Source organism: Acipenser ruthenus, chromosome 5 (genome assembly GCF_902713425.1).
Source record: "Acipenser ruthenus chromosome 5, fAciRut3.2 maternal haplotype, whole genome shotgun sequence".
Lineage (NCBI taxonomy): Eukaryota > Metazoa > Chordata > Actinopteri > Acipenseriformes > Acipenseridae > Acipenser > Acipenser ruthenus.
This window is the reverse complement of record NC_081193.1, coordinates 41,050,056-41,062,422: the sequence shown is the minus strand read 5'-3', so window position 1 is coordinate 41,062,422 and position 12,367 is coordinate 41,050,056. Positions and strand designations below refer to the sequence as shown.

General features: G+C 36.9%; 1 protein-coding gene across 1 annotated transcript in view; it reads left to right on the top strand.

Annotated features, from left to right (window-relative positions):
- The window catches only part of LOC117402508 (vacuolar protein sorting-associated protein VTA1 homolog), a 46,084-nt gene extending 33,950 nt beyond the window's left edge, over positions 1 to 12,134 (top strand). The window contains exons 6-8 of the mRNA XM_034003725.3: positions 3,023 to 3,190; positions 6,460 to 6,540; positions 11,389 to 12,134. Of these exons, the coding sequence (XP_033859616.1) occupies positions 3,023 to 3,190; positions 6,460 to 6,540; positions 11,389 to 11,534 (395 nt within the window). The 3' untranslated portion in view covers positions 11,535 to 12,134. The remainder of the gene's footprint in view (positions 1 to 3,022; positions 3,191 to 6,459; positions 6,541 to 11,388) is intronic.
- The last annotated feature ends 233 nt before the right edge of the window (positions 12,135 to 12,367 follow it).

The window sequence follows — 12,367 nt, the reverse complement described above, 5'->3', positions numbered from 1 at the left end:
GAGACATCAGTTTCAAATGGAACAGACATTTTTACTTGAGTGAGCCGCACACTCACACCATCATTGGTAAGGGAGAGACGTGACGAGATGTTTATCTTGTCATAAATGTTGCATCTCCAATGCTACGCTGACTCGGACGAGAAACATTAATTTAGAAGTAAACATCTTTTGATGGGGACATGCCATTGTTTCAATTCAGTGGCTGGGCACAACAAAAAATATGCCCTATATTTTCAAAAAAGCAACAATAACAACATGTTTATTTCCTCCCACCTCCTGCTGGTAGTAAGTCATGTATTTTCTGAAGAGGAGTGTGGATCTTGAAGTTTCCATGCAGGATTCTAAAAGTTCACTGTTTTCTGTCTGCATTGCCACGGTAATAAACACCACTAGTTTGAAACTAACCTGCTAAAAACGTTTTGTTAAAACCAGGAGAAATAGACTTTTGCAGTGCAACTAAGGCATGGCTTCTTTACGGCAAGCACCTTGTATCTGCGTGTATCTGTGGTGAACCGATAAAATCCCTGGACATAAAATATAATTAATACATTTTCCTCACGGGGGGGGGGGGCTTAGGAGGCTGTTTAAACAAAGTTGCTAGGTTGAGTATTAAAACCAAAAGTGTAATTTAACTTTGTTATTCTTAGATTTGTATCTTTTAGTACATTCCAGAAACTTCTGGGCTTGATGGCAGCAGCTTCTCAAACCCTAACTTTGGTTTTCCTGGATATGCACCCTCTGCAGGCCTGGTTCAAGAGCAGGCCTTTATTTTAGCCCTTGCATTCAGCTGAGCTGAATTTAATGCTCAAAGCAGCTTTCTTGCTTACAGTCACCTCCGCAAAGTGGGTGAGTCAGATGCAGGCATTCTCAACTTTGAAAGCCTGCTCAATTTTTGTAGAAGCCAGGACAAAGGTTACGCTCCGTACCAACCCTACATTTTTGCAGAAGACATCTCGACATTTCATGTCAACCAGTCTGTGGAATTGAAGGCTTTCCATCCACCTTCCAGTCTAACAGAGAGCAGCAGCTCCTAGCGTATAATGTTGACAGGGAGACAAGATGGAGACAGTCCGAACAGTTTTTTGTCTGCTGTGGGGCCAAGTCCCATGGTCAAGCCCTGTCTAAGCAGAGGCTGTCCAAATGGATAGCAGACAGATGTATTATTTAAAACACAGGCATAGAGGTTAGTTTCTTCCTCAATGTTTTAGTCCTAGTTACTGGTTACTGGGGTTCCGAATGGTAACGCACAAGGCAGCTTCGGCTTAGCCTTGTAGCATTCCGGTCGTGCAGCAATTCTGCACATGCGAAGGCTTGGGTATACTGACCCATTCAGTAGTGGTTGCATTTCATAATTGAAAGGGAACGTTAGGTTATTATCATAACCGTGGTTCCCTGAAATAGCAATGTAACCATTAACTTTCAAGGTCGCTGTGCCCATAATTGCAGCAGGCTCGAAGGAAAAATGACGCTACGTTCGGCAGCGGGGCAGCTTTGTTATATCTTCAGGTTTCAGGTCTTTAGGAAGTAAATACCCATTCGGTAATGGTCACATTTGTATTTCAGGGAACCAGAGTTATGATAATAACCTAACATTTTATATACATTTTTAGTTTGCATATTGGTGTTTCTTTTTTTTTTTTTTTAGATAATTCATCATGCATATTTTATTTTGACCATGAATGTCGGCTGTTTTACATTTTTAACAGAGATTTATAGGCATAGACTCGACAGACTTTAATTGTTTTTCTTTATTTTAAGATACACATTTTAATAACTTAGTCTGTTTAGGCATGTGTTTTTGCCATCTGATTAAAAGCCCAGTTCTGTGTCTCTCTTTTTTAGTTTAAAAAGGCAGGAGTTTTCACTTTGTCCTTCTGGTCTAGCATGGCTGATAGAGAGGAAAAGCTTCTCATTAAAACTGTCTGTAAGAGACTGGTCTGAGTCAAACACCCTATAGAGAATATGACTCATCAGGACTCTAGAGTAATGGACGATTACCAATTATTTTTCAGATTGTGTTCCTTCCCTTCATGCAGTAGTAATAGTTGATATGGCTTGGGAGAAGTTAATTACTGTATAGAAAATAATCTGTAGCATTACGGTGGTAGACCCATACAAATGTTTGCATCTATGTAGTGACTGAGTGGTCAAAGATGAAAAAGAGAATTCTTTCTTACTATTCACAATTCCACAAGAAAAATCCCTGTTACTGTTCCAGACAGCTGCATGGAACTGAAATTGAGAATTTGTCTATGTAAGGAGAACTGAAGATTAGTAAGCACATTACTTGTGTTCAGCTTCCCATACAGATTTTGCTAACTGTGTATGTATTTTGGATGTCATTGACACAAATAACACATTTAATGTATACAACTGTAATGCATTTTAAAATATATGATTGTAGAAAAGCTATTGCGGGATAAACAGAAATGTTGTTGATCATGAAGAAAAAAATGTTTTACTGCATATGGATAAGTCAGACTAGGTGTCTTGAACTGACTTTTTAAACCGGGCACACTTTCCTGGAATTGTATCCCACTAATAACTGGTAACAGTTTGCTTCATTTTTGCATTTATACAAAAAATAGGCAAGGTTGCACTTAGCCATGATTAATACTTGGTCTTCTGCAGCAAGTACTTTAAATGCTCTGCTTTCTGAGGAGGCACCGCCCATGTCATAACTTTTGTTTAACTGATGCTTTTGCTATTATTGTTGTTATTTTCTACCGTTCCACCTATGTTTGATGTCTATTTGTGTACTTATGTTAGTGTTATTGTCATATTCATTGTATGTATTTGATTTATTATATAATTGTGTTTTTTTTTACTATTTATTTTATGTTTCCACACAAATAATAAATTATTCACAAAAAAACCAAAAAACTACCCTTTTAATGCATTTTCTTTCTTTTTTTCAGCATGCATTTTCTGAATATAGTGGTAAAGTTATTGATGTAGGTTATTAAGTTGATGTTAGTAAAATACGAAATAGCAATTTTTTTTTTTTTTCTATTATATATAGATGATGAATATGATGTAGAACATGGTGCAGCCTCTCAGCCTTCTCAGCCTTCACCGCATGTGCTTCCCAGAGATGGTCCAGGTGCCAACACTAACTTCTCAAACATACAGATCCCACCTGGAGCACATGCACCTGCCAACACCCCAGCTGAGGTACCTCATTTCACAGGTATGTACAATCAAGTTTTAATTCCAGTACTGAGTAGCTAAGGTACATTTTAAGTAACATCATTGCTTACCGTTTAGTGCTGCCTTTTATATCTTTCTCTTCATTTCTATATTCCTTATGGAATATTTTTAAAGTGCTTACTCCAGTCTGTAATGTAATCCTGAAAAAAAAGCACCATCCACCATTTCTCATTTTTCAAATATTAAACACTTTGCCCAATTTTAATGTTGCCTCACAGATGCACCCTACTTACCAATCTTAAGAACTGAAGATCAAGAGGGAAAGCTCTGTTCCGTTTGCAAACCAGTTGTTTGTTTTCATCAAGAAAATCTAAGAAATGGGTGTGAACAGGCAAGAGCCAAGTGGTCGTGTCTGGCACCTGACTAATAAGGGTAGTTGAATTGTGATTAGGCAAACTATTTTCCATTATTTTTCCACATTATTTCTGAATTTCGTGGGAGCACAGAAAGGCCAGTGTAGCGCTCCCTACAGGTCCCTACCAAGACTGCAGCTTGACACAAGCGGGATTTGAACAGAGCTTGCATGACTCGCCCTACAAGTGGATGTGTGTTTCTATTTTTGTAAAAATAACTGGTGCTTCTTACCTCGTATAATGAACTCTACACAACGTGAACTCCCAGTCTCCATATTGCTTGGGTCAGGAGAAAGAAAGAACCAGATCTCTTTCCCAGAGATCATTGTTATAATCCTCCTCCATAAAACCCCCACGTAACCAAGCCCAGTTGTCCAAATTTCTCCTACCGCATGCTTGGGTAAGGACTAGTTTGCGTTCTGCTTTGTTATTTTTGTTCGAAAACAAAAAAATAAGCTACTACTTTTTCTTCATTTTTTTTCCTGTGTCTATGCCTTCTGTTGTTCTAAGTGTGGTCCCCACTTTCACCATCTTCTAACACAGATTTATGTTTATGTGTGTAGATATGTCAGTCACTCCAACTCACAAGGGAGTTTCTTTCCCACAGTCAGTTCACTGTTCTGATAAAAGCTGTTCTACACCCTATACTTCTAAAAAAGCGTGCAGCCCCAGAGAACAACGTAGTTCAGGTTTTTCTCCTCCAAGGAAAAGAATGAGAAAACACACTCCCGCAGCAGCAGTATATATGTTTAACAGCCTGTTGTGTCTGTTGCTCGCTTTGTTTCCTCGGCATTCTCGAAGTCCCCCGATCACATTAACTGATTTGCGCAGGGTCTGTGCCCCCAAATTCTACTGCACAGTTCAAAGTGCCGCATCTACGTTTAGTAGCTGCCACTATTTAAAGTTAACAATTCCTTAACATCTTCCTGTCTTCAATTACTATATGTCATTCTTGATCAGCCATTGTATTTGAAAAAAATGTGTAACACTGATGACAAAAATACCCAACACGTCCAGTATACAGTCACGTGGGATGTTGACTTTCAATCCACTGCCACTATAGTGCTTCAGTGCCGACATAGCCTTTCACACAGGAGTTAAGACGCTCGCGAGGTGGTTTAGAGACAGCATAAAATATGATGTTTCTGTGGCGGTATAGGCAATTCATACAGACCAAAATGCCGCATAAGTGCAGGTTCTGAGCCATCATAACTCATCTGTGTGAAAGGGATAATAGTCACAAAATTAACACTTTGAATTTTGTACTAGTAAAAACACTTCTGTGGAAAAAAATATATAATGTGACACTTTTATTGCCACTTACTGTCAAACATTGCGTATTATAACTTCGACGTATACTGTACAGTAGAAAAAAAATGTAGCCTACGCAATCTCAACTTCAACAACGTTAGTTAAATTATTTTAAGCATACACTGCTTAATAAATGCAGCACAACTTAAATTGTTCACTTTCAATCAAAAACAAAAACATGCGTGTGTGTGTATATATGTATATATGTGTATATATATAATGTGTGTGTGTATATATATATATATATATATATTGTGTGTGTGTATATATATATATATATATATATATATATATATATATATATATATACTTTTGTCATTCAATACATGGGTACATGGAACATGTTATGTATATAGTTATTTTTTTCAACAAAAACTTTTTTTTTTTTTTTTCCATATGGTTCATCATGATCATATGGTTTCATTTTCGCCTCTCGGACAAAAAGATACCAGATCTGGGAGCCGTTGCAATCTGCTACAAATTAACCACTGACTGTATCCAACTATGAGTATACTGTATGGTAATCAAAAGGGTAACTTGACAATAATTTTGGTGCCACTGTATAGAATATAGAGTATGTATGATCGGTTCTGCACAGTCCAGAAAAGCTGGTATACAGTACTACAATGAGCGGGAAGAATGACTGCCCACTTGCTTTGCGAGGAGTAGGCTTTTTAGATGCTCCGTTTTTATTTGGCAGACCCCTTTTTTCAAGACGACTTACAGGTGTTAAAGGGCAGTACAGGGTTACAACGCCAGGTGAATATTTAAATATAGTATAGTTTACAGTAAGTGCAAATTATACTACTAAAGTACAATATGAAATAAGATGCAACAAGTTAGGGTTACAACAATTTATCTACAAAAACATAGTAGTAGTGCAAGGATAGTGCATCAGCTGAGGATCCAGTAATGTGGTGCTTAGGTCAGATGAATACAGTACATAGGAGGAGGGGTAGATCAAGAAGAGATCTACAAGTGCAGTCTAAACAGGTGAGTCTTGAGGAGGCAGCGGAAGGCAGTGAGAGACAGGGCAGTCCTGAAGTTTTCCAGTAGCTGGTTCCACCACAGAGAGGGGCTAGGGAAGAAAAGGAGTGGGCATGGGAGGATGGAGAGTGGAGGGAAGGCATGATCAGTCGGCCAGTAGTGTAGGGAGACAAGAGGGATTGGAGGTAGGAGAGGGCAGTGTGGTGTAGAGAGTGGCAGGCAAGAACAAGGGTCTTGAATTGAATGCAAGCAGAGGTAGGTAGCCAGTGGAGGGTACGAAGCAGAGGGCTAGCATAAGAGTAGCAAGGTTGTGAGATGAGCAGCTGAATTTTGAATTAGCAAGGAAAGAGTTACAGTAGTCCAATCTGGAGAGCACAAGAGCTTGGACCAGGAGTGGAGGAGTAAGTGGAAAGAAAAGGTTCGATTCAGTTGCTAAGAAATAAGCAGCATGTGTGTGTCAGGAAAGAGATGTGTTGAGAGGGAGGGGTCAACACCTAGGTTTTTAGCAGAAGGAGATGGAGAGAGAGTTTCTCTAAATAATATATTTTTAAAAGGGTATTTTCCTTTTGTCTCAACAATTTGTATTTTTATTTTACAGGTGAGCCTTGTAATCCAGTTCAGCCTGTTCCACGAAACATCCCTGTGGTAGATCCCTCATTGCTCAATGCAAGTCAACAGGGTAAGATTAAGGACTAGATTTGTGAGACATATGACCTACTTGCATTATCTTGTGCTAGCGCACCCAACAATGTTCTGTTTTTGCTTTTGATTATTCATAACATACTTATCACCAAAGCAAGTTGGTGCATTTTAAATGTATCAATATGTTACCAGGATTTAAAATATAATTTTACATATCTTAAAAATACAATCTGAGTGAAGTGTTTAACATGGTCCTTCACTTCCCCATGTACCAGTACTGTGATGATATTGTTCATATTTGTTTGAAAACTGTAAGAATGTTCTAGTGTAAATTCTGAAATCAAAATGCATTAATTATATAATTCTATAAACACATCATATTGGATTGAAGAACAAAACTGTCATTTTGGATTCACTTCCCCATAAGAATTGCTTTGCATCCAAACCCTTGAAACAGTTTTTCCATTATTTATTCAAAATTGTTTGACTCTGAATTGTTTGAATGATTAAATTGCAAAAGTAATTGCTGAGCTCTTTGCCAACATCTGCATTTATTTAAAGTTGGTGTTCAGATTCCACCCTAGATTTTGATATACCTATCATTTAGATGACTGGTGGCAAGTAGGAGTTTCTCGTGGTTCCCCACAAAATCTTCAAGTGAAGTCCCTTTTCTAAAATGCATTCATTGTATCACTTCAGTTCAGAATTATTTAAGGAAGACTTTGCTATACACACTACTGTGGCCTTGTATTTTTTTATATATATATGGTTTTAATTTAAATGTGGGCTTAACCACTAGTAATTTAGCAGTAAATTAAACCGAAATGGGGTCATGCCACCTTTTTCACTGCAACCATTTGTTTTTACGAGGTACCAAAACCAAAAGGTGGAAGATACATGGCAAGCCCAGCCCCATAAAAAGCTGCCGATTAGTCAAATTAAAATCATGCGAGGCAAAGCTGTTGTGAAATCTGTTATTTTGTCTACAAAATAAGTTACACATAAACATTTCTTTACATCATCATAACCAAAATGATATGAATCAAATATGGTGTTATATTTATATGTCTAGTCAAAAAAATTCCAAGCCACTGGGTAGGATACCTTTTTTATGGGAAATATGCCATGAAACCAAGTATAGATGCTTTATTTATATATTTTTTCAAATCTTGTAATTCTAGTCTTAATCTACAGAAATGTGTTGCAATCAACATCAAACTGTGAAAAATAAATTTCCATATGTTGGCTAGTTTATTACAGTCCTGAATAGAAAGTGCAAATGTAGTTTTACATGGTGGTACATTATTATTTGTATATTGGTTAACTCTAGTCCCTTATAAAATAGGCTATAAATGTATCTGATACGGCATATAAATATAATTATAGTCTACTTATAGTCTACTTCTCCTGATTTGCCACCTTCCTGGAAATTGTGTCTATAAACTAAATGAAAGATCTAACTGTATACTAGTAATGTAGTAGTAATATGGTATCATTCCTAAATGCTATATTCATTGTTTTTCCAAACATACTTTAATGCATTTTATTATTTTTACTGTGGTTTAATATACCAAAATACCATTTCCAATAAAAAAAGCTTATATTACCCTACTGACATAACATACACTGCTTTATAACAGAAATAAAGTACTTTAAGATACTTTTTACAGTAGATGCTACATTGTTTCAACCTTAGACCATATCAATTATACGCTGCACACTTTGAGATTCTGTCTTTACAGTAGGTGCAGTAGTCAGCTGTTTGATTTATATTAGTCAAGTTCCAGTACTGATGTTGTCCAGTTAAAAAACAGAAAGAAAATGTCACTGCCATATTTAAACCATGTGCTATATCAATGATATATACTTTTGTCACTAATATCCATTTTACTTAATCCATTTAACTAGTCTATCAGAAATGTCAGTTTCACAAAAGTTGCATTTAAAATATATGACAATGTACAATTTCCTCTTCTATACATGAACAGGAATGCACTTCCCAACAGCCCCGAGCACAACGGGGGCCTTTGATAGTGACCCCAGCTGTGCAACACACTCAATCACTGATCACGTTACCTTACCTGGTTACTAAAGAAGACTTAAATATAGATTGTTTGATACATTTGATAAATGTCTTGTTGCGATATGAAACCATTTAGGTTAAAAATAACAAGAGTTTTCAGAAGTAAATGTTAAACGTACCTGGTGGGGGAAGTGCTGGTGTTGTACCAAATTCAGCCCCTTGTTGAATTTTGCACTACTTTGAGATATGCGCATACATGAGTGTTTCGTTGAAGTTTGTCCATATGAGTACTTAAGCTCTTAATTTATTCATCGCCTTGGTTAATCGTGAACTTTCGATATTGCAAATTAAATGTAGATATTTTAGACAGCAAAACACTATAAAAACATCAAAACAAAAGCCATTTCCTCACCTTACGTTTCTTTAAAACGGACCAGATGACATTTTAATTTAAATATTTTACAGTAAATCATGTAAGTAAGCTGGGCTGAGTTGAGTGGGGGACGGAGGGGGGTGATGCTGGGACGCCAGAATCACCGTCGAGCCCTCTTGAAGTGTCGTGGGCTAGTCGACGAAACACTGAGGATGGAAGGTGCCCACTTGAAAACCCCAGAGATGTACCCTACTTAGCTCAATCCAGACGGTTGTCATGCTGATGCGCTGGGGAGGCCGCACTTTGATTGATCCCCGGAGCCAGCATCGGAGCCGTCGTGTGTGCTGATGCGCCAGGGAGGCAAAATAAGCTGATCCCTGGAGCCAGCATTACACTTCAGCCATTAACACCAGACAGAAGGATATCTACATCATCATATGGAAGGAAACGTAAATGGATGGAAACACATATGGATCACATTAGTTTACTGTAAAGCTACGTCTTAGTTGGTGCTTATCTTGGCGAGAGCCGAGTTCAAATCAGCATGAAGTTTTAACATCTACTCTCGTGTAATGGAAATCATGTAATATAAATACATTGGTAATAAGACATAGTTAAGTAATCATCTGTTTAATCTATATAGCGTATTCATCGCCATGGTTTGCTGTTAACTTTCGGTATTACACATTGAATGTACATTTTAGACATCAATTGTCTATATACATAATTTTGTACACAGCAGAAGGGCTTTTGTCTAAAATGTCCTGAATATATATATATATATATATATATTTTTAACCCTTATGTGTACATCCAAAAAAACTTTTCATTTTTTCTATATCTTTTATTTTTTGTACGCTGCAGTTGTACCTCCTTCAAACCTATAAATACCTCCTTCAAATTACGTTGTCCAAATATATGTAGCTTTTATTTTGCATTATTGGCATTTGTGTACGTGTCTGCATTTGCATTACCATGTTTCATTACTATATTTATTATGCTAAACTGTGCTTCACTATATTGTATAATTCTTGCTTACGTTTTGGTTTACTGAAACTTGCATTTAGCATTTAATACTACGCTAACATTGTTTAGATGATGCATCAAACTTTTCATACTGCTATTCGCAATTCAGTTACTGTGGTGCAATATTTCACTGCTAATAAAGACTACGACTTACCTGTATTATGCATGTAGTGTGTGGAAAAGGGTGAATGATTTATATACGTTTAGATGATTTTAAATGCGTCTACCTTTTAATTTTGATCTTTAAATACACCACGTTGGTGGATACATTAATAGCTTAAGTAATCACATGGACAAACTTCAACGAAACACTCACGCATGCGCATATCTCAAAGTAGTTCACAATTTAGCAAGGGGCAGATTTTGGCACGAAACTGGATCGCTGTTCTGCCGGTACTGTGTGTCGTTTTGAGTCCATGTAACCATTTGTGTGTATTGTAAGAAATAGGTGCACATGTTCTTTATAATGGCATGAAGGCGTTGTCAGCGTGTTTGTTAAAGTAAGCACTCCAAAATTGTTTGCTAAGCCATTATAATAAAATGCTTGTAATATTTTAAGTTAACTTTCTCACTGTGTTGAAGCTGCAAGCCGGTGGGACCATGGGGGCGGCCATGTTGGGAGGTGCATACGCTGAAGTAATGCGCTGTAATAGCTGGGGGTGTGCCTAATGGTAGTCTATGGGGGAACCAGATTTTATTGTTGTTTTGATTTTATTGTTTATATGTATACTTGCATTTGTGGCTTAAAACAGGTGTCTGCATGTTATATGTTAAGGCCAAATAGGGCTCTATGTATATTTAAATGTAATTAAATGACAATTTATATTGTATTGGTTTAGTCCAGGGGAGGGGATAATGGAAACCGGTATAAGTACCTGGGTTTGGGTCATTTGAGGAGAGAAAGGAGAGTAAGATGCACTCTGACTATACTGACTTTGTGAGTAGATAAGTGCTCTGTTGGGAGATCTGTGTGAAACAGCTCGGTATTCTTGTTTAAAAGTTTTCTTTTGTATTTTCTTTGCTTTATTGAATATTGAGAATATTTTATTTAATATTTTTAATTTTCTTTTTCTTTTATTGTTTTAATTTGTTATTCCACTGGAGGCCTCTACTAAAAACCACTTTTGGGCATTTCAGAACTTGACTTCCGATTGTCTCGTGCACCCTGCATAACCATGTGACCAAGCTACATTACGGGGTCATTTTAAAGACAATTGTTTTGGTGTTAGGTTGTAGATGTGATGTGAAATGTAATTTCTATAATAATGTAGAACACTGTGATGATATTTTCACAATGAAAGCTGTTGATTAAAAATAGAAGGGAATTCATAACTCTGATTCTTTGTCTGTAGAAGATACCGTATCAGGCACTGCTACCTGGTTTATCAGGTGACTGCTGGAGTGTTCTAGTTCAAGAAGAGCCCAATCTGAAACTGATTACTATTTCCAATTTGTGTCTACAGGGGAAGTCCGTCTGACACCAGAAGATTATACTAGAGCTCAGAAGTACTGCAAATATGCCGGAAGTGCTCTGCAGTATGAAGATGTAGGCGAGGCTATACAGAATCTTCAGAAGGCACTCAAGTTACTCACTACAGGCAGAGAATGAAGCCTTTGTCTTCAGTGTCAGTATCTGCCCAAAAGAACTAAGAGCCCATTACTCCACCCTCAGCTATATTAGAAGAATGCAATTCTGTTAAAGCCCTCAAATTGAAAACAACAATGAAATCTGTGTTTCCATATCAGATTCCTACTGTAGTATTAATCAGCAGCTTAGGTTACTTTTCTACAGAATGGAAAGAGAGCAGGTTGGAAGCCATGTATTAAAACTTTTAGGTTCCTTATGTTAACAGCCAAGGTTAAGGATCTTATATACAGAATAATAAACTACATAGGAAAGACAAAAGTGTAACAGAAAATCCATGTATTCTGCTTGTATGTATTTGCTGATTGCTGTGTCTTTAACTTTAGTGTGCTCTTACAAAAGATATTAGATTAGTTAACTTCCTGTTTAGTAATACTGACACATTTTTTTGTTATTATTATTTTTTAAATATCACAGTGACCTTAGGTAAATATAATGCATTTCTGTTTGCAGAATTTCATTTTTTGAAATGTGATCATTTCTGTGGTGGTTGGCTTCAGTTACATCCCTATCATATGTTTTGTGTTTATGAACATATTTCTATTAAACACATGTTATCTACAATTTGGTTCTTAATTTAGAAAATTCCTTAATTTTCTTTTGGTTAAGCAATTACCTTTTTGGGGGGTCATAACTTAATGCTTTAACTTATCAGTACACAGGCACAATCTGAGTTGACTCAGCTTACTGTATGCTGCTGACATAAATGCAGACAGTTCATAGCATTTTATCTGGCTTGGCTGGAACAGCCACAGGATCTGTGGAGGTAAGGTAAGAAGGGTTAGGAGGAGATCCTT